Source organism: Lactuca virosa, chromosome 2 (assembly GCF_052849685.1).
Source record: "Lactuca virosa cultivar CGN04683 chromosome 2, Lactuca_virosa_CGN04683_v6, whole genome shotgun sequence".
In the NCBI taxonomy this organism is placed as follows: Eukaryota; Viridiplantae; Streptophyta; class Magnoliopsida; order Asterales; family Asteraceae; genus Lactuca; species Lactuca virosa.
Genome location: NC_136427.1, coordinates 209,032,388 through 209,055,959, shown reverse-complemented (window position 1 = coordinate 209,055,959; position 23,572 = coordinate 209,032,388). Strand labels below are relative to the sequence as shown.

Genomic DNA, 23,572 nt, shown 5'->3' with positions numbered 1-23,572 from the left:
AACTATGGGCTCTCGATGGAATGGTTCTCACTAGATTTTCCTATGATTGCTTGGCGTATACAAGTCATGTATAATCACAACTGACTCTAATGTATACACTAGGCTACCATAATTTACCCCTTAGGGCATCAACTTTTAAGAGTAAGTCGTGATTAAATTTGGACGAGAAAGAAATCATGATTATGAATAATTCTTGAGGTTTTGAAAACGTACCCAAAACACTGTAGGGTTCTTTGACGCTTCCCTTCTTCTGAGGTCAGACTCCTTCTGTCTCCTCGTCGTTCTTCTTTGTTGGGCAGTCTCTTTTGAAATGCCCCATTTCGCCACATACACTGCACACTTGAACTATGCTAGCATCGGTAGTGAAAGGGATATGTTGAGTCGGGGTCTTCGCGAAGCGAGCTTCCTTGCCATCCTTAGCCCTTAGACACTTTCTTTTGAAATGTCCTACACTACCACAAAGGTAACAGGTTAGACTAGCCCCAACATTGGCATTCAGAGTGACGAACTCGACTAGGGTCCTACATCTGCTGGAGGTGTGCCCCTTCCTGTTGCATCTGGTGCAATGCAGCACTCGACAGACTCCATGATGATGGTAGTTGCATTTGCTGCAGTGCAGGAGATTTCCCAAGTAGGGTGTGGTTGGGGTTGGAACAGTAGGGCTGACTGGGATATTGACTGTCCCAATTCGTTGCCTTTCAGTAGGTCCTTGGGTTGAATTGCTTCTTTCGAACTTTCGCTTCATGATGTTAGGTTGGGGATCAAGGGTGTCCTTTCCAGTAGGCACTTGTTGTTGAGGTTGGTTAACACCAGGGTTTGGACTGCCATTAACACTTCCACCCGCATTGGTGTTGTTAGCGTTAAGGACAGCTAGGGCGGCCGCTACGGCTGCTGTGACAGTAGCTTGGAACGTAGCTGAATCCATCTGAAGGATTGGTGTCTTACTGGTGGGTTGGTTACGTTTCTTTGGAGGCATGATCTGCTACATGTCAAGAAAAGAAATTTGTGAGCAACAATGGTTGCCCTAGATATATCCTAAATGTTTATCTATGCAATGAGATTTCCCGTTTTGCTATCTGACTCCCATTGATTCGACCCACATCCCCATGATGTGGTCCTAGCAAGAATAGAAAAGATTTGAACACCACAAAGTTCACATACAATAAATTTACGAACTCTTGGTTGCTCAGCTCATCGGACTGGCTGAGTAACTCTCCTATTTTCTCCGGCCCCAGACGATATAGAGGGTTAGCTATAAGAGTAGCTCCGGAAATCAAGTCGATACGGGATCCAATTTGACGCTCGGGAGGAGTCCCTGGAATGTCTTTGGGAAAGACATCGGGAAAGGTGCAGACTTCGGAGGTGCTCTCGAGGTCTTTAACTTTTTGCGTCTCATCGTCAACAAGAGTCAGGAATGCATGACATTCCTTCCGCAGATGCTCCTAGGCTTGTCGCAGGAAATGATACGAAGGTTCGAAAAATCTTATCACTGAGACCAGTGAGGATTTCGTTGAAGGGAAGATTGAGACGAATCGCTTTCTCGAAGCAAAGGATATCAGCATGATTTGAGGCTTAACCATTTCGTGCCGATTAGGATATCGAAGCTGATACGAAATTGATGAGGAAAAGGAATAATCATCTAAGTACATCTTATGATTAACGTTTTGAGGACAAAACAGTGATGGGACCTTGATAAAGTTGCTTACTTTTCATGCTATCGATCTAAGGTAAGAGCACATCCTATGATACATGCTTTAACTGAAATACGATTGTTGTCATCATAACTGAAACTGAGATTACATATTTCAGAACTCATGACCTAACAATAGGTCTAAGTCCTAATATCAAAGAGAAAATTTCGGCAATATGGAAGACAGAGATGTTTACGGAAAAGGGCTACTCAGAACATAAACATGAAAGTTATTCCTTAAATCAGAAAGGAAGAATGAGTAGAGTGGTCCTCTATTGACGACGGGCACTCCTCAAGTGAAACCCTAATTCGGCCAGCTGTCGTTCTACGTCAAGCATGCGTCCTTCATACTCTGACTTGCAGGCTCGGAGCTCTATGACCTCGGCTCGGGTTGTAGCTAACTCTCGCTGCAGAGCTTCGTTGTCCCTCCTAGTTCTCCCGTGAGAAACTTCAAGATTACGAATGTGGTTTGTGTTGGCATCCGAGTCTGCCTCAAGTTCCATAGTTCGCTAAAGGGTTGCCACACCTAGCTCCACATTGCGAGCCACTCGGCGTATCGGGATTGGAAGGGCCCTGTCTGCAGGATCTCCTCCATCCAGATTGTAGAAGTTGCGGTTACCGTTGTATGGGAGGGGTTGGCCTTGCTCATGGCTTCACCTATTCAAGCTTCCGACCCACATGGGCGTTAAACCTTGGAATCCAACTTGAGGGTTAGGATTTGGTATTGGGGTCACTTGGGGTAGGTTCTCGACTTCGGGTTCCGAGTCAGTCTCTTCAGGAAATGGTTCGGCAATGCCATCGTCGAAAGGGATTTCATGGTTTCCTTCTGGCTCTGGCTCGATCCATCCACCATGTCCTTGGTTGGGAAAGTACGGGTCGCCAAGGAGATGGAATCCAGCCATGCTATCTACGCGCGGTGATGGTAAAGGAATAGTTAATAGGCATCGAATCTAATAATACTTCCAATGTATCATGGCTACGTGCTTGATTCTTGAAGGATGGATCCTTGGGTAAGTTTTCGTCTTAGTTGCTATAGCATCCTAAAATACTCCTATAGTATTTTAATCCTTATGTTTGGCTCTAGAACTCCTCTAGTATCTAGGTAAGTTTTAGAATTGCTATAACACCATAGTCACTCCCAAGAACATGTTGGTCATGTCTCGAATGAATATAGTTGATCAGGCTATATTGATCCTAGACATCATTACATAACTGCCCAGGTTTAACCGCAGTGTCCAACATCCAAATACTTTTATTTTGTTCTACTTACGACACGGATTCTGGTACTCGGGTATACTTGTATACTTTTATAAAAATACTTGTATTTTCGAAAGTATACTTTTAGTTTAGAGCACGTAGGCCCCTTAATATTTATAGTTGTATACCATGTAAGGTTCGGTACACTTAGTTCGCTATAAACAAGGGCTCTGATACCAATCTGTCACATCCCCAAACCGGAACGGCGGAAATGTTCGGGGGTGGAGGACGTCATGCGTAGTATCACAACAATTGTATCATAGCAAGCATAGTAAACACAACCAGACATCGAATACATATATGAAAAAGGTTTACATTGTTTAATACATAGTTTTGTTCATATCAAAAGCAAAATAGAAAGACGCGAATCTAACGCTCCAACTTCTGCAAAACTCCTGGGAGTACCTGTCTACTAATTCCATGAGAATACAAGCAGTTTTGAAGAATATCAGCATAAAGCTGATGAGTTCATAAGCATTTAGTTTTGATGGAAAAGAGTTCTTTGAATCCTTTTGAAGAGTGTTCCTCAAGAAAATCCTATATTTTCTTATGAAAAGCGTGTTTGAAAACCCATCCCTTCCATGACTTCCAGATTCATACAAGATACGCACAATCCAAGGAGTCGTGGAAGGAATGTGAATATCCTTTGATTACATGTTAAACAATCCTGTTTTGGAATAGTCGGGTTATCCCGGGAAAATCCTATATTTTCCCAAAAAGGGTGGTTGGTTGTTTATCCGTTTTAAAACTGAGGTTTGCAAGTATCTACCATACTCGTGTATATAAAAGTAGTTTTCTTTTAAAACCCTGGTTACACCCAGAGAGGTATATTAGTCTTAAAAACTAAATAAAAGAAAACCGTGATAAACTAAGTCCTGAAGATATTATTATTAATACCCTCCAGTAATCTATCGGTCATTACTTTGAGGTTAGTTCACTTGATTCATTATTACAAAAGTAAATTCCTGTTATCTAGGATGTGAGTTTCATGACCATAACTGACTGGATATGGCCCGCAACGGCCGATATCCTTAATGACTTTGTCACCCACAGACCTGCCGGTCCGACTGTAGCTAGCAGTGAGGTGCGGGATTGTCAGTCCCGTATAGATCTATACACAACAGTCACGCTCTCCCTACAAGAGACTCTGGTCACAAGTGCTAGTCCTACACTCTGATTCTGTGGGAGTGTTACCAAGGACGTGTCTCAAACTTAGCCTAACAAATTTACAAGTAATAATACTGAAAATCCTGTTTATGATTTGCATGAATCCTTTATAAAATAATACATTCTACTACAAGATTCACAAGTTCATTATTCTAGTTTCAAAAACTGTTCCTACGAGTTGATTTCTTAATCGTTTGGTAAAACTGTTTTCCGTGTTAAAAGCATGCTGAAAGTATAATTATCTTAAACAAAATAATATATTCTGAGTACAAGTTTCCTTGTACTTTTGCTTGTATTCCCCCATGAAAACATGAAAACTCGGAAAAACGTAGGGGTATGAACTCACCGTTTGACGTAGGATTTGGGTGTATGATCGGTTACGAATGCTGAGTGTCAACCGATGTTTCGTACGCAAGTGGATCCTATTAACATGTGATAACACATATGTGTGTTAGAATTAGGGTGTTTCATGACTAAACATGATGGGAAACCACCTTAAAGACTTAGAAATGCTTGTCGGGACCCTATATGATCAAACAAGGGAGGTGTACGGCCAAAAGAGTGTGTGTGCGGCCAGGGTGTGCGGTCAGCATGTGTGTGCGGTTGCACACAGGAGTGTGCGGCCGTACAGAGGGGGTGTGGGGCCGTACACAGGGGTGTGCGACCGTACACTCCTCATTTGTGCCCGAAATGTCGATTTTGAGGTGTTCTAGTGCTAATACCAAGTCCAACTAGTAAATGGAGGCCAAACTCTTCACTTTGGAGAGTCTTTAAGGTGTGTACGGCCACGAAGAACACTATGAGTTTTAGGCTTAGATTCAAGTGTCTTACCAATAAAACAAGCTGAATGATGAAGTAGTTCACGTTTTTGAGGCCTTTAGAGTGTTCTTGGATGAAGTTTTTAGAGAGAGAAAGTAGAGTGCATCCAAAGGAAAGGAATGAGTGAAGAGGGTCACCCTATATATAAAGGGACGAGTGTGCGGCTGGAGGATGGGTGTGCGGCCGCACACCAAGTGTACGGTCGTACACTCCTTAGGTTGGAGTGTTTGGCCAATCTTCGCGTATGGTGAACTTGCGGGACTCGAATCCAAACTTCTAACTTGAAGTTACTCGGCTTAGAACACTCAAATGACTCAAAACCAAAGCTAGAAAATAGCAAAATGAGTCTAACTTTAATTGATTTGCTTAATAGCACTAGGTGAAAATTTTGGGCTGTCACAATTCCGGTTCTAACGGTTCCGATTCCGGTCCGGTTTTCTGGTTCTAAATCTCATCCCTAGAGATCAATACCATCATAACATTCCGGAATACAAATACAACTTGTGACGATACAAAGCATACACATACTAATACAAGGTCTTAGGGTTTTAAGACCATAACACTCTCATAATCAGAAAATATCGGATTTTCTGGGAAAAATACATTTATACTCCACTTTCTACATACAATAGAAAAATACAGGATTTCCGGGTTGCTTATTCATATATATTTTCTACAATGGAAACCACATATGTATTTAATACTTGATTGATACATCACTTTCAAACTCTTTTGCAGAAAATATCGGATTTTCTGGTGTTTTACTAACGATACAAAACTTTTCATTCAAATATACTTATGAACTCACCAACATTATATATGTTGACCATTTCAAAATAACTTGTATTCTCAGGGAATCGGTAAGCGGAAAGGTCAGCAGGAAATGTGGAATTCGTTATATTTTGTTATCATCATACATTACATATTTTGGGCATGTAACTTTTGATACTATACTATACTTGATGTAAACAATGCTGGTTGTATTTGATATGTATGATGATGGTGTTGTCTTGTTTCAATTATTTACATTGTGATGATATTACAAGATGAAGTCACGCGCAAGCCGCCAAACGTTTCTGCCGTCTGGTTCGGGGGTGTGACACCGCGAATCCACTAACACCAGAACCAGATAACATCTTAATCAATAGCCCCAAATCCTCAAGTTTAACCCAATGTCAAACTTGGTAAAAAATTCAACGGTCAACAGAGTCAACAAAACTCAAAGTCCAAGATTGGTTGAGTACGTCTTGCGTAATCAACTTACGCCCAGCGTACCCGGATTGGTTTAGTATGTCCAGCGTATGAAAATTACGCCCTATGTACTCGATCTGGTTCCATCCTTTCCATTAAGCACTTAATACCTTAAGTGTTTTTCACCTAAACTCAGATCTAGCCTCAAAAACATTGTCTTAAGTCATAAAGTTTCCACCTTTATGACTTTCCATGGCTAGGGAAGGTCCAAAAGCTGAAACTCTAACTTATTAATCCATTAAGACATCACAGTTCTTGCATGGAAAGGAGAGAAGGACCAAGATCATATTTTTATGGTTCCTAATAGCTCCATAGTGGATAAAGTTTCCAATTTTATCAATTAGAATGGTCCCAACAAACAAGTTCTAGTTTTTAAGTCTCAAAGGGACCCAAAAGTGCATCTTTTTCAACTTAATCCATTAAGTCCAAGTCTCCAACCTTCAGATCTGAATCAAAATGATGTTTAGATGGATAAAGTTTCCAACTTTATCCATAACAAGGTCACAAACTTTCAAGATCTAAACTTTATGCACTTAAAGTGACCAAAAGCTCATAACACCCTAAACTAGCTAGATCCAACAATTTCATCATCAAGATTCAAACATTATACCTCTGGAAGAAAGATCAAGGTGAACAAGGTCTGTATTTACAAGCTCCAAAGCAACGAATGCCTCTTCAATGAGTTCCTTCTTATCTAAGGTGCACCAAGAACACTCCAAAGCAATTAAAAGACAAAAAATGCAAAAATGGTCCCTGTGGTTTGTCATTTTTTGTGGATATGGTCCCAACCTTTTAAAAATTGGATTTTTGGTCCTTATTGAGAGGTTTGTGTGTGGAACAAGTCCCTAGAGTTAATTTCCGTTTGCTTGTGGCTGTTAAACCCCTCACGTGCGTTGCACACGAGGGCATAAATGTCTTTTTACTTGAGGGACCATTTTTGCAATTCCTGAACTAAACCCAGTTGTTATCGTCTTAGCGCCATATTACACAATAAAACATTTTAGTTACCTCTTCCACTTCCATCTTCTTCGTCATTCATTTTGAACGCAAAAACCCTAATCAAGATTTGGTCCAATGTGTTTACTTGTTATTGATTTTTAGCTGTAAATGGTGTTCGTAATGTGGACGATTAGGCCAAAAGGTGAGACATATGACATCACAAATGAATATGGTTAGTTTCACTTATCCTCTGTTTACGAAATTTTATTGGGTTCCATGATGATCTGAAGAACAGAGTAAAAAAATACAAACATCTGACAATTTTTCACTTAATGTTTTTTTTTGTATCTTGTAGAGCGTATACTAACAATGTTCACCATAAAGCTACACCATGGTGGAAATTTTACCAAGCTTCCAAACACGAAATATGTTAAAGCTGAAGTGCGATATAATGATTTAGTAGACATTGATGAGTCCAAACCCTAAATCCTGACCTTAAGGGAAAAGTTACATGTTCCTTGCCTTATTGGGCCTAGCCCATCAAGGCCCAAATGCCACTAGCCATGAAGCCCAAAAGATAATATATGTCCAAAATGGGCCCAAGCCCAAAAGGCCCATCACATAAAAGCTTACGGCCCAACAAGGGCCCAAAGTCCCTAAGTTCCATGCATGGCCCCAAATAAGCCCAAATCTCACTCTGATGAGTACACTCAGCGTACCAACTAGTACGCCCAACGTACTCATAGCCCTCACATCATTGGGACTTCAGACACATACATGCAGCGTACCCCAACGTACGCCCAACGTATACTGCAGCTGGCCAAAACCTCATTCCATGGTCTTAATCAGTTAAGATCCAACGTCCAATTTTAGATCTAGGCTTATTAAAGTGCATTAAGCCATAAAGTTGCAAACTTTATGATTTTGCATATCTTAGTGGGGCAAATATTGGTTTGCATGATTGAATTTAATCCATCAAGACTCCATTTTTATGCTCAATGGATGTTAGAAACACTAGGATCTAGCTTTATAACCTTCTGGAGTAGCTCATACTCTCAAGAAATACCTTAAGGACCATTTTATAATGATATAAGCCCTAAACTAACAACTAACACATGAAGTCATCAAGGTAGAAGCTTTTTACCTTTAATACGCTAGAAATGATGATAAACCTCTAGATCTACAAGCTCTTCCTGATCCAATGCTTCTTCACAACTCTTCTTCTTCTTCTTCTTTAAGCACCACACACACCCAAAACACACACACAAGCTCAAACTTTAAGGAAAATGGATTAGGTTTTCGAGATATGACTCAAGAGGCAAATAAGGCTGATAAGGTGATGAACTTGAAGGACTTAATGAGCTTAAATAGGGTGTAAACCCTAATTTTTATGCTTTGCCTCTGGCTTGAGTATGCCTTGCGTATGCCTAACATACGCAGGGTCGTCCCCGATGCGTGCATGCAAAGGAGTACCCTGTGCGTACCTTGTGTACGCCCAACGTACTCTGGTCTATCTTGATTAATTGAAATAATGGTTAAGGTTTATACCTGACGACTCGGGCGTTACAAAAAGAACATCTAAAGCCATAATGTTGCAACCTTTATGACTTTGCATATCTACAAAGAGCCCAACACCAAAATCTAACTTAAATCACACTATAATGTTCCAAAACTCTTGCATGGAAGAGTATCAAGGTCCAAGCTTGCATTTTTATGATTCTAAACCCTCCAAAATGCTTGAAAGGACAACCCAAACCTCTGGAGCATTCCAAACTAACAAAAGTCAAGTTCCTAGGACCAAAAATAACATAAAACTACACTTAAGCAAGATCTAATAAAGAAGTCATCAAGATCTAAACTTTATACCTCCAAAAGGTGCTCCAAGATGCTAAGAGTCCAGATCCAAAGGCTAGAGAGCAACACCAACACTCCAAAGATCTTCCTTCTCCACCAAGTACACTAAAATGATACCAAAATGTTACTCCAAGGCTTCAAAGCACTCATATACACTTAGGGTTTTGAAATAAGGGCTATAAGGGATGGAGACTGGAGATAAGAAACGTTTTATGGCCTTTAAATAGGGTGCATGTGACAACTCGAAACTTTTTCCGTTTTCTGTTATGCATTTCCGTTAATGAAATTTCAGATCCGTTAACTTTCCGTCAAAATTTTGGTTTAAATAAAATAATCTAGCTATGCTTAATTAAATTATTTACAAGTCGGAACCAAAAATCGCGCGGAAACCTGAAAATCTCGTAAATCAACATTTTTGGTCAAAAATGGGATTTACGACCGTAAACTAGTTTACGGCCGTAAACTGGTTTACGACCGTAAACCCTATTTACGGTCAGTGACGAGTGGACCCCATTTTCACCCTATAAATACGATACCCCCACCCTCATTGGAATATTTCTGGCCACATTCTCTCCTCCTCTCTCTAAGAATCTCAAACCGTAAACACTCAAAAATGCATTTAAGCTTCAGAAAACATCGAGAAACCACGTTTGGAGTCACTGGGAAACGCCTGGAAACGATTATCTCTTCGAAAACGGCAAGCAGGACCATTTTCTTGAGTTTACGGTCCACCTTCAAGAACCGTAAACCCTGTTCTTGAGTTTACGGTCCAACCATCAGAAACCGTAAACTCTATTCTTGAGTTTACGGTCCAAATTTCAGAAACCGTAAACTCTTTTCTTGAGTTTATGGTCCAAGCCTTCGAGAACCGTAAACTCCTCTTCGACCGTAAACACCTTTTAAGTGGTGTTTTTGGCTGAAAACCCACCTCCTTCGATTCAAGCAAGTATCGGTAACATTCCTCAACCAAATTCAAGGGTTTTCCGACACTTTATCTAACGAAATTGCTAATTTAGATGCATATACGTATTTATTTGTTAATAAGATTTTGTTAAGTATCGCGTGCAACAACTCGGGAACCTTCTTTTCAGTCAACAACTTCACGCAACAACTGTGAGTTCATACCCCTACATCTTTCCGCATTTTTAATGTTTTCAGGGGGGGAATACAAGCTAAACATAAATGTTTTCTTTCAAGCTAAAAAAAAGTGTTTTCAGAAATACACATAAAACTTATGCAAATTTCATACTTTAATTCCCTTTTGTACCATGTCGAGCATAAGGGACGTTTTCACAAAAATGGCATAGTTTTTACGGATACGCTATTCGCTACATGTAAACTATAATCGGTATAGTTTGGGATTTCTCTAAAAACTTATCAGACATGGAAACTTTCTCTACTAAACATACACACTGGAACAGAAACCGTTTACAGTTTATATCATTGCTTTAACATGATTTTCATAACTGTAATTTATCACTATACGCGGTATACATTCGGATTTTCACTACGGTAGAACGCTACTGCATTACTTGTAAACTAGATTGTACGATACTGTGAGGCGCTACTTCACTACTGTACCCTTAGGTGTACAGGGATAAATCCTACCACTGTATAACCAGAGTCTCCTGGAGGGAGAGCGTGAGGTTTGTGAATAGATCTATTCGGGACTGACAATCCCACATCTGGACTGTTAGCTACAGTTTGGCGGGCACGCCTAAGATGTACAAATGTCATTTAACATCAACGCCTGAAGAACGTTGGAAAGGTCACTAGTCATATCAAGCATGGTTATACGACTCACATTATGTATAAATCACAGATAGTTTACCAACCTGGTTCTCTTCAATAGTTTTATTTATACCAATAGAACTAAACATACAATGCATACTGGCCGAGCCAGGGTTTTCAAAACCGAATCATTTATGATACGGTTTTACATTTAAATACATATACTTCATGATTAGCTTTAGCTAGTCACATGAAGTAGTATTTTGCATATCACTACGATTTTTCAGAAACGAACATTCATGGTTGTATACGAAATCGATAACACTACGTTTTTCACTAAAGAAAATATCGGATTTTCTTGAGACTACACAAACATTTCGGCTCGCTCATTAACAAGTTTTCATTACAAAATTACTGCTTATGAACTCACCAGCTTTATGCTGATATTTTTCAAACTGCTTGTATTCTCAGGAAATCAGTAGACAGGTACTTGCGGGATTTTCGAGGAACCAAAGCACTTAGAGTTTTAAGCTTTTATTTTGCAAAACTATTGGATGTATTTCCATATGAGTTTCAAACCGATGTAAACATTTTCATACAAATATTCACTGTAATGGTTGTGTTGCTATGATTGCTGTTATTCATTGGTTGTGATGCTATACATGACGTCCTCCACCCCGGAATGTTTCCGCCAACGGTTTCGAGGTGTGACAGATTGGTATCAGAGCCCATGTTTATAGCGAACTAGTATACCGAACCTTACGTGGTATACAACTATAAACACTAAGGGGCCTAAGTGCTCTATTCTAAAAGTATACTTTCAAAATATAAAGTATTTTTATAAAAGTATACGAGCATGCATATATAACAGGATTCGTGTCGCTAGTAGAACTGAACAAAAGTATTTCGGATGCTGGAACGCTGCGGTTAAACCTGGGCAGTTATGTAATAATGTCTAGGGTGAATATAGCCTGATCAACTATATTCAGTCGAGACATGACCAACATGTGTTTGGGAGTGACTGAGGTGCTACAGCAGGCCTAAAACTTACCAAAAATCATCTCTCATCAAATACTATAGGAGTATTTTCGCTAGAGCCAAACTTAGTACGCAGATTCACTCTAAGTATTGCTACCTCTCCTTCCTTAAGCGATAACTTACCTGTGTTAGTAACCTTTCTGTGTTTATCGCTCGGTAGAATACTTTCATTATCAGGGTGAGATATATTTTGTTATCATACCTCGAGGACTTACCATCCTCTTCTTCCTGATTGTTTCTAGAACAAGATGCCTCCTCGACCAAGGCCCAACCGAAGGAACAACGACACTCCACCACCACCACCTCCTCAGTTCGACCCTGTCATGTTCCAGGCAGCAGTTACCGCCGTCGTGACTGCAGCAATGGCACAAGTGAACGCTGGTGGAGCTGGAGGTGGAACCGACCCCCAGAGACAAGATGGAAGTCAGTGACATCGGAAAAGTGTGTTCCTACAAGGACTTCATGACTGCGAAACCCAAGTCCTTCGATGGAAATGGAGGTGTCATCGCCCTGACTCGATGGTTCGAGAAGATCGAATCCATCTTCGAAAATTGCGTCTGTTCTGAAGCAAACAAGGTGAAGTTCGCCGCCTGCACCTTCACCAATAGAGCCTTGACCTGGTGTAATGGTCGAGTCAAAACCCTAACCCTGCCAGTGGCTAATGCCATGGGTTGGGAAAGGCTGAAGGAGCTCATGCTAGCTGAGTACTACCCGAGGGACGAAGTGCAAAAGTTGGAGCACGAACTCTGGAACTTGAAGATGAAGGGTTCCGACATCGCTGCCTACACTGCTAGATTCTGTGATCTGGCGCTTCTCTGTCCGGGAATGGTCACTCCGGAAAGCAAGAAAATCGAGAGGTACATCTGGGGACTGACGCAACCCGCCAAAGGAAATGTCTTGGCTGTTAGGCCAACTACGTTTGAAAGCGCCAATGATCTGGCACAGACTCTGATCGATCATGGAATCGATCTGGATGAGGTGGCAGCTGTCTCTGAGCCACAAAAGGAAAGCGGTGGGAAGAAGAAGAAGTCTGGCAACAAACGAAAGGGTCAGTCTTCGCAGGAGTCCTCCAAGAAACAACATATAGTAGTAGTTCATGCTGTTACTGCTCCTGCTGCTGCTTCCACTGCTGTTCCAACCACTCAATCTCCTACCGGTGGTTATGCTGGGAAGCTACCTCTGTGCAACAAGTGTAACTTCCATCATCATGGACCCTGCCGTGAGTTGATCTGCAACAATTGTGGGAAGAAGGGAAACACAGTTCGGTACTGCAAGACACCGGCTCAACCAACCAACCAGGCTTCGGGAGCGGGCGCTGGTCAAACTTGCTATGGATGTGGAGAGGTTGGGCACTACAGGAGAAACTGCCCCAAAGCAACGACTGGTGGCAATACAGGGAGAGTTTTGGCTATGGGTCAGAATGAAGCAGTTGCTGATCCTACCGTGGTTACGGGTACGTTCCTCCTTGACAACTCTTATGCATGCATTCTCTTCGATTCTGGTGCGGAGAGGAATTTTGTTAGTCATTCATTCAAACATCTAATCAAGTGTAAATCCCAACCTCTAACCGAAACATTTACCGTCGAGATGGCTAACGGAAAGAAGGAGAGCACTAACGATATATTCATAGGCTGCACTCTTACCCTAGACAATTATTCTTTTCCCATCGACCTTATGCCTGTGTCCATCAAGAGCTTCGACGTCATTATCGGCATGGATTGGTTGAGCTCCAATCATGTTGATATTCTTTGCTTCGAGAAAGCCATCCGTCTCAATCTTCCCTCTGGCGAAGCCCTTATGATTTACAGTGATAAGATTACCATCAAGAACCGATATCCCTTACCCAGAATCGATGATCTTTTCGACCAACTTCAGGGAGCCAGTTATTTCTCAAAGATCGATCTAAGATCAGGGTACCATCAATTGCGAGTTCATGAGAATGATGTGCCTAAAACAGCATTCCGAACTCGCTATGGACACTACGAGTTTGTAGTAATGCCCTTTGGTCTGACTAACGCACCGGCAGCATTCATGGACTTGATGAATCGGGTGTGCCGTCCTTTCTTAGACAAGTTTGTGATTGTGTTCATTGATGACATACTTGTCTATTCGTGAAGTGAGGACGACCATAAACAGCACTTAAGGCAGGTGTTGGAAAAGTTAAGGGCATAAAAGTTGTACGCGAAATTTTCGAAATGCGAATTCTGGATTAGGAAGGTGAATTTCCTTGGTCACGTGATTAGCAAGGAAGGAATACACGTGGACCCTTCCAAGATCAAGGCAATTGAGAACTGGTCTGCACCAAAGACACCCACAGAAATCCGGCAATTCTTGGGTCTCGCGGGCTATTATCGCAGGTTCATCCAGAACTTCTCCAGAATCGCTAAGCCTTTAACTACCCTGACGCAAAAGGGGTAACCTTTAGTTGGGGAGACAAGCAAGACACTGCGTTTCAAACATTGAAGCAGGCCCTATGCATCGCACCTATCTTGTCCCTGCCCGAAGGGACGGAAGACTTCGTTGTCTACTGTGATGCATCCAATCAGGGCCTAGGATGTGTTCTCATGCAGAGAGGAAAGGTTATCGCCTATGCCTCAAGACAGTTGAAAACACATGAAGTCAATTACACAACTCACGATTTAGAGTTGGGAGCAGTGATCTTTGCGTTAAAGATCTGGAGACATTATCTTTACGGAACCAAGTGCACCATCTTCACCGACCATAAGAGCCTGCAGCACATCTTTAATCAGAAGGAGTTAAACATGAGACAGCGACGATGGGTTGAATTACTCAGTGACTACGAGTGCGAAATTCGCTACTATCCCGGTAAGGCCAACGTGGTAGCAGACGCCCTCAGTCAAAAAGAGTATTCAGGGCGTCAGGTGAAGGCACTAACAATGACCATCCATTCCCATCTATCCGCACAGATCAGTGAGGCTCAGCTAGAAGCCTTAAAACCCGAGAACGTGTCAGATGAAACTTTGCGGGGAATGGACAAAAACTTAGAGGTCAAAGGAGACGGAGTATACTATTTCATGAACCGAATCTGGACCCCAAAGTTCGGTGGTTACAGAAAGGTTGTCATGAATGAGGCCCACAAAACTAAATACTCCGTTCACCCAGGTTCGGATAAGATGTATCTGGATCTCAAACAACTCTATTGGTGGCCAAACATGAAAGCAGAGATTGCTACCTTTGTGGGCAAGTGCCTGCCTTGCGCCAAGGTGAAGGTCGAATATCAAAAGCCCTCAGGTCTACTTCAGCAGCCCGAAGTACCTGAGTGGAAGTGGGAAAGGATAACCATGGATTTTATCACCAAGTTACCCAGAACTCCTAATGGGCACGACGCCATCTGGGTAATTGTCGATCGATTGACGAAGTCCGCCCACTTCCTGCCAATCAAGGAAAACTTCAAGATGGAGAGACTCACACGGATCTACCTTCAAGAAATAGTTCGCCTTCATGGTGTACCTGCATCCATTATCTCCGATCGAGACAGCAGGTTTACATCGAGGTTCTGGCAGTCTTTGCAGAAGGCTCTTGGAACTAAGTTGGATATGAGCACGGCTTATCATCCGCAGACCGATGGACAGAGTGAGAGAACAATTCAGACCTTGGAAGATATGTTGAGAGCCTGCGTCATTGACTTCGGCGCGTCATGGAACACTCATCTTCCTTTGGTGGAGTTTTCCTACAACAACAGCTACCATACCAGCATTAAGACTGCGCCGTTTGAAGCCCTCTATGGCCGCAAGTGCAGATCCCCTATGTGCTGGGCTGAGGTGGGCGACACGTAGCTAGCCAGGGGTCAAATCCCCGACAATACTCTCACTGGTCCTGAGATCATCCGAGAGACAACTGAGAAGATTGTACAAATCCGGGAACGACTGAAAGCCTCACGAGATAGACAAAAGAGCTACGCCGATAAGAGACGTAAACCCTTGGAGTTCCAGGTTGGCGACCGCGTCCTCCTGAAGGTCTCACCCTGGAAAGGCATGATACGCTTCGGAAAGCATGGAAAGCTAAACCCAAGGTACATTGGACCATTCGAGATCCTTGCTAGGATCGGTCCTGTAGCATACAAACGTCAGTTACCGCGAGAACTCAGCAACATTCATCCTGTTTTCCATGTATCGAACCTAAAGAAGTGTCTGTCCAATGAGACACTTGTGATTCCACTCGACGAGATTGAAATCAACGAGAACCTGAACTTTGTGGAAGAACCGGTCGAAATCATGGACAGAGAGATCAAACGAACAAAACAAAGTCGCATCCCGATAGTGAAGGTTCGCTGGAATGCCAAGCGAGGACCTGAATTCACTTGGGAGCGCGAAGACCAGATGAAACAGAAGTATCCGCATCTCTTTCCAAATCCATGATTTGTATTCTAGGTTCAAATTTCGGGACGAAATTCCCTCTAACGGGGGGATGATGTGACAACCCGAAACTTTTTCCGTTTTCTGTTATGCATTTCCGTTAATGAAATTTCAGATCCGTTAACTTTCCGTCAAAATTTTGGTTTAAATAAAATAATCTAGCTATGCTTAATTAAATTATTTACAAGTCGGAACCAAAAATCGCGCGGAAACCTGAAAATCTCGTAAATCAACATTTTTGGTCAAAAATGGGATTTACGACCGTAAACCCTGTTTACGGTCAGTGACGAGTGGACCCCATTTTCACCCTATAAATACGATACCCCCACCCTCATTGGAACATTTCTGGCCACATTCTCTCCTCCTCTCTCTAAAAATCTCAAACCGTAAACACTCAAAAACGCATTTAAGCTTCGAAAAACATCGAGAAACCACGTTTGGAGTCACTGGGAAACGCCTGGAAACGATTATCTCTTCGAAAACGGCAAGCAGGACCATTTTCTTGATTTTACGGTCCACCTTCAAGAACCGTAAACCCTGTTCTTGAGTTTACGGTCCAACCATCAGAAACCGTAAACTTTGTTCTTGAGTTTACGGTCCAAATTTCAGAAACCGTAAACTCTTTTCTTGAGTTTATGGTCCAAGCCTTCGAGAACCGTAAACTCCTCTTCGACCGTAAACACCTTTTAAGTGATGTTTTTGGCTGAAAACCCACCTCCTTCGATTCAAGCAAGTATCGGTAACATTCCTCAACCAAATTCAAGGGTTTTCCGACACTTTATCTAACGAAATCGCTAATTTAGATGCATATACGTATTATTAGTTAATCGGATTTTCTTGAGACTACACAAACATTTCGGCTCGCTCATTAACAAGTTTTCATTACAAAATTACTGCTTATGAACTCACCAGCTTTATGCTGATATTTTTCAAACTGCTTGTATTCTCAGGAAATCAGTAGACAGGTACTTGCGGGATTTTCGAGGAACCAAAGCACTTAGAGTTTTAAGCTTTTATTTTGCAAAACTATTGGATGTATTTCAATCTGAGTTTCAAACCGATGTAAACATTTTCATACAAATATTCACTGTAATGGTTGTGTTGCTATGATTGCTGTTATTCATTGGTTGTGATGCTATACATGACGTCTTCCGCCCCAAAATATTTCCGCCAACGGTTTCGGGGTGTGACAGTGCAAACCCTAAAAATTAGGGTTTGTCCTCTGCGTGCGAACGCCTGGCGTCCACAAACTTACGCTTGGCGTTCCATTCCCAACGCCTGACATTTGGGACCAAAATGCAAGGTTAATACAAAGCAAAACCAACAATGCAAATACCTCGAAACTGGCGTTATATCCCTCCTCTCTCCTCTTAAGTTTTCAATTACTAGGGTTTGGGTACAACCATTAGAGACATGCGATTTTTGGTGCTTGCTTTCTAAAGCTTGGTCAAGAATGAATTGTTGATTATTTACTACAATAATCAAAATGTATGTAAACCTTAAAACCCTTTATGAATTTCGAAAATAGTAGGGTATTCTTTGGGTTCTTGATGTTGAATTGTTTGTTGCAATCAATAGAGAAAACTTAGATCCAATAAGTTGTATGTGAACTTAGGTTAAGTTTTTCCGCCACATATTTTTTTGTAACCTATAAAACCTACCACTAAATAGTTGGGCTAGGGGACCTTGAAGCCGTCTCTCTGCCGTTCAACTACGTGGCTGTCCTATTGGTGCCAACATGTCCCTAAAGAAGAATTGGAAACCGTTTATTGATCGATTTCACTCTAAACTATCTTCTTGGAAAGGAAAAAACCTTTCGTTTGAGGGTCGTTTCACCCCTTGCTAAAACAGTTCTCGACACCCTCCTGATTTATTACTACTCAATGTTTAAGATTCCTATTTGCATTTTAGAAGAGCTGCATTTATAGGCGCTTTATATGGGGATGTAATGTGGAGAAAAGAAAAATTAGTTGGATTGCTCGGCCAAAGCTCCTTGCTCCTAAGGAAAAAGGAGGTCTCGGTCAAGGAAGTCTTTGTGCTCTAAACATTGCTCTTCTGCCAAATGGTGGTGTCCATATATGTAGATAAAAGATTCTTTATGCTAAGGTGGTTCGTGTCATCTATAATTTGGATGTTAAGCCACATGATTATGTAGTGGGGTATGGAACAATATAAGTTAAACTAAAAGATGATTCAAAGTCCTTGAGGATATACCCGACTCATATATTTTCCTACTCAGTTGGTAACGACGATAATATATTTTTCTGATTTTAAATAAGTCCTTTTTGTATGACAATTTTGGGGTTGTTTAAAAAACCTAACATTATTTTTGGACCGATATCACATTTATGTTTATTATTTTGTTAAACTGTAATTATAAAATACTTGTAATAATGATTTTAGGTTACAAGTTTGCATATAATTTCCTTAATAGCTGCATGACACTTTAAGTTAGCAACGAAATGATGCAAGGTACTTTTGCCATATTTATGTATATCGCTGTATATTGCTCAATCATTTGATTTGATACAATTTTTTTTTAACTTAGTGGATAATATAACTATTTTAATCTAAAAGCTTATCATCTTTATTTTTTATATGTAATATTTAGATAAAAGTGATGTCTTTATCACACTAATAGTCAAAAAGTATGTTACATGAGTTAATGGGTTAATACATCGTACACTTTTCGTAAATTTTCTATAACTTTCTTAATATTTATATAAACTTTTATGTTAATGCAATGTACTTTTGCCATATATCTACCTACTTAATAAAAGCCTCCTAATTCTGCCAGATGTCATCTTTTTATTCTTTGTTTTGCCACGTGGCTTCTTCCTATGAAACAATATTCTCTTTTTTCCGCTCAAACTATCTTCTACATCTGTCTAATCCTATTTTTAGACCTAATCACATTCCAAATTAAGTGACAAGGGCTTTATAACTACAAAGCGAATTATACGAAGAGGAATTTAATCTTCCCCGAAATCTCGGCAACAATTATGCAATCAATTTCAAATGCTTCCCTGAATCTCATCTACATCCCAAATATTCAATAAATTTAGGTTTTTATTTTATTCTACTTCACCGCTGCAACAATTTTTGAATTTGACATGATCGAATCCGATTACATATGGTTCTTCGCCCATGACCTTCTTTCTTAATGTTGGAATGAAGTTTCAGAATGATATTAACTAGGAATCTACGATGCAAATACATAGGGTTTTGACAATACTGTAAGTTTTTCTTACTTTTCCTTAAATTCACATTTTCTCTTTTACATTTTGTCAATAACTCTGTTGGAACTTGTGATTCTAATGATAAATATATGATTAGTTTGTTATTGCAAAATGTTGCAGATTTGTTAAACTTGCAATCTTTGGATTGCGATGAGTGGATCTTTATGTTGCAAATACAATTGTTTTGACTCACTAGATAGATGCAGCCATGAAGCTTAAAGAGTCTGCCCAATATTTGTAGGCTAAAATCAATGAATTAAAGGTAAATGATTTAAAACATGTTATTTTTTTGATTCAACACCTTGAACGCGTGTAATGGTCTACTTGGAAAAAAGAAAAAACTCATATTTTTGCTGTTATTTTTTTGGGTCAACATCAATTTTGACTATTTTGCAAATCTTCTTGATTTAGATCTAGAAAAGTTTTTACCTCCTTTTGTTGGAAACAATATCTGCAACTTACTCTACATTTTTTTATTAGTAATTGTTATTTGTTGATTCATATAGAGTTTGTTAGTTGGGTGATCGTTAATTATGTTCATGCTTAGTCAGCAGATAGTTACCTGAGATCATCTGTGGTATGTAATTTTTAATATTTTTTTTTATTTCAATATAGTATTAAGTAATGTTACCAATTGTTCTATAGTTTGCCAATAGTTTCAGTGTATTAACAACTTAATATGTGGTATGGTCTGAAACAAATGGTGTATTAATGAAATTATGTGATATTTAATATCTGAATCATGTGCAAAACAAGGAAAAAGGACAATCATTTCGAAAATAATAGTATTTAAAAGGTTTTTTTGTTTTATTTTATTTTATACTAAAGACAACTTTTGATAAGTTTAATATCTCAATCACAAAAAATGAAAGACTATTTAGAAAAATATCACATTTTCAATATCAATGAAAAGATAACAACCTAAATCTTAAAGTCTTAAACCATAGCTTATATCTTAAATGAAACTATTCACTGAGAAAAAATGTCCAAACACCTTAAATTAAAACATTCACAAATACAGTTCCGGTTGTTGTTTATCTTTATTCCCTTTTTAATGTATACATGTCCTTATTTTCTTTCTTTTTTAATCATGTTTTAGAATAATGTAATGAAACGAGTCATATTTTGTGATTTGAATAACAATGTTTAACTATGCATTAAACCGATATGATTATATTCTCTAACTAAAGACATTAGAATAAAAGATACTTAGGCTGTTTCAATAAATACTTCTTTTAAAAAAAAAAAAAAAAAAAAAAAAAAAAACTAATCATAAACGGCTAAATATTCTCTAATATATGTTCTTTATAATATGACATGTTTACGAAAAACCTAATTATTGAAAGGAAACTTTAATATAAATGAAGGTAAACTTAAGAAATAATAATAATATTTTAATATGTAAAAGTAAAATTGCATATTTGGAAAATATGTTTTAGTAATAAAATCAACAAGTGATTTTAATTTGGTTTGCAAAAAACCAAAATTTGCACCATAAGTTTGAAGCTAAGCTTCGAACTTGGGTCAAATCCGTTTTCGTACAAATGATCACAACTAGATTAGAGCTTAGTGACATGAATTTCGAATTAGAATAATCGTGATACGGTTTAAACATTAGTCACATAAGATATTGTAGATGAAAATTGATAAATGACAAATAATTAACAACATAACATGTGAATTGTTTATGAGTGTGATTCTTTTCATGAGTCTATCTAATTTTTATGTTTGATAGTTTAATCTCTTATTAAAATATCACTTTACAATCCGATAGTCATTTGGTTTTTTATTTCTTAGTTTTTATTTATAAGCATATATTTGATTTTGTTATAGCAAGTAACTTATCATGTATAATTTATAATATTTTAAGTTGTCATCCCGTGTACTACACGGGTTATAACCTAGTCAATGTAATATGGAGTATTGTTTAATTTTTTGATTTGATGTAATTTTTTTTAACTTAATGGATAATATGACTATTTAAATCTAAAAACGTTACCATCTTTATTTATTTTATGTAATATTTAGATAAAGTGATGCCTTTATCATATTAATAGTCAAAAAGTATGTTACATGAATTAATGGCTTAACATATCTTACATTTTATAATTAGCGTACACATTTATTTTCTACTATGCACGAATAAATAATTTAGTGGTCCATTTTGAGAGCCGAAAGTGATATGTTCTTAATGAAAAACCCATGGGCCATCAAATCCATTAAACCATACGTTTCGGACCCTAAAATGAACGGTCAAGATTTCTCAAGATTGGCACACATCTCGGGACGTATGGGAACGGTTGAAACTCGACGCCGTATCGTGCCGTTGCCCATCAATTTCGGCCAGACTTTCGAATATTCCATTCGCATATCCGCCGTCAGATCAGATTCCCTCTCATCTTCTCGATGCACTTATCCCTTTCGATAACGTCCATTCTTTATTCCAAATATAAAGAATCAATCAATCAACCCTATCTTCATCATCTTCTTCATCTATCATCGTTTTATCGGAATCAAATTTCCCCCAAATCTTCGATCACCATGTCCGAAGAACTGTCGCCTGAGCAAATTAAACTCATCCATAAACTTAACGTGTTCAAGATCAAAGGCAGAGACAAGCGCGGTCGCAAGATCTTGAGAATTATAGGAAAAAACTTTCCTGGTAAGTTTTTCGTTACTTTTCATGCCTATTGTTTGTTGATCGAACGCCGATTAACGTTTTTTTGAATAATAGTTTGCTGATTTCTTCTACAGCGAAGAGTTTGAACGTTGACCTGTTGAAAAAGTATCTGGAAGTGAAGGTTTTCCCCAAACTCGAGAGGCCTTTTGTCGTTGTTTACATCCACACCGATGTTGATAAGAGCGAGAATTTCCCCGGAATATCTGCTCTCCGATCTGCTTACGAAGCGATTCCGATCAACGTCAAACAGTATCTGGAGGCGGTTTACTTTGTTCACCCGGATCTACAATCCAGACTTTTTCTCGCCACATTCGGCCGATTCATCTTCACCGGAGGGTAAGCTATATTGATATATTCTCTCCGTCGATAATTCAAAATTGTTCTTCTCGTGCCGAGATTGTCAAATCCAATACCCTCATGCTGTTATAACTTGTACGTTATGCATAGCAAGTTGTTACAAATCTTGATTTGGCAATTTCAGCATTGGAAAAAACGACCTAACTTTATAACCCCCAAATTGTAGGTAACCAGAGTTAGGGTTCATAGTATCTTTGCATCAATTACAATATGAATTATAGTTTGATCATGTCTTATGGTGCAGGTTATATGCGAAGCTGAAATACGTAAGCAGATTAGGGTATCTGTGGGAGCATGTGAGAAGAAACGATATCGAGATCCCGGAGTTCGTGTATGATCACGATGAGGATCTGGAGTTCCGTCCGATGATGGATTATGGTTTAGAGAGTGACCACCCAAGAGTTTTTGGTGCGCCCGCGGTTGATTCCTCTGTGGCGTCGTATTCTATGAGATGTATTTCATAGAATCAAATCAAAATATTAAGAAAGAAAAAGTACAATGAATGTGTTTTTAGTAAAATTTGGGAGTGCGAGTGCGAGTTTTTCTTTTGTTTTTGCTTGCTAAGCGTTCTGTTTGTAAATTTGGTTGATATAATAGGAATGAAAAAAAATAGAGCGGGATATTTAATATCCGCCTACTGATATTATCATGGTGTTGGTTTTCAGATATTTTTTCTTTGTTTGTTTTCGGTATCAATGAGATGTGATTGATGTGCAGGATTCATTTTGATCGACATGTTTAACTAAATAATCAAATGGTTTAACGTATTTCTCTAGTCATTGTATAGGGGTCTCGTCCGAAGCATAGAAAAATTTAAGAGTAGTTTAGGAAGCATAGAAGAATTTAAGAGTAGTTTAGGATTACATTGTATTTGCTGTAAAAAAAAGTATCATTTAAGGGGTGTGAAATGTGGGTTTTCTACTAAAAATGTCTATGGAAGATCAAGAACAATGATTCCAAGCTATGGGACAAAAAGTATGTACTTTTTGTTGAATTAACATAAGTGCCAATCATACGGATGCATATTATATTGGATTGTTTATCCAGTCTTGAAACTATAATGGATCCACAAAGACCGAGGATGAGTGATCGCAAAGCTAACCAAACGAGTTTGGTTAGCTTTGAGTGATTGCACCCTATTTAAACGTCTTATTGCAGCCTCCATCGTCCCTTA

At 39.3% G+C, this 23,572-nt stretch overlaps 1 protein-coding gene across 1 annotated transcript; it reads left to right on the top strand.

Annotated features, from left to right (window-relative positions):
- The first annotated feature begins 21,812 nt into the window (after nucleotides 1–21,812).
- LOC145160111 (SEC14 cytosolic factor family protein / phosphoglyceride transfer family protein) lies at nucleotides 21,813–23,044 on the top strand. The gene is made up of 3 exons (XM_079079219.1): nucleotides 21,813–22,023; nucleotides 22,116–22,377; nucleotides 22,643–23,044. Exons 1-3 carry the CDS (start codon nucleotides 21,903–21,905, stop codon nucleotides 22,860–22,862), a joined length of 603 nt encoding a protein of 200 aa, XP_078935345.1. The 5' UTR covers nucleotides 21,813–21,902; the 3' UTR covers nucleotides 22,863–23,044.
- Nucleotides 23,045–23,572: the final 528 nt, after the last annotated feature.

Bases quoted from the DNA above. Each gene is read 5' to 3' on its own strand.
- LOC145160111 (XM_079079219.1), top strand. From the start codon at position 21,903: ATGTCCGAAGAACTGTCGCCTGAGCAAATTAAACTCATCCATAAACTT. The intron at 22,024-22,115 runs GTAAGTTTTTCG...TTTCTTCTACAG, and splicing joins TATAGGAAAAAACTTTCCTG to CGAAGAGTTTGAACGTTGAC. The intron at 22,378-22,642 runs GTAAGCTATATT...CTTATGGTGCAG, and splicing joins CGATTCATCTTCACCGGAGG to GTTATATGCGAAGCTGAAAT.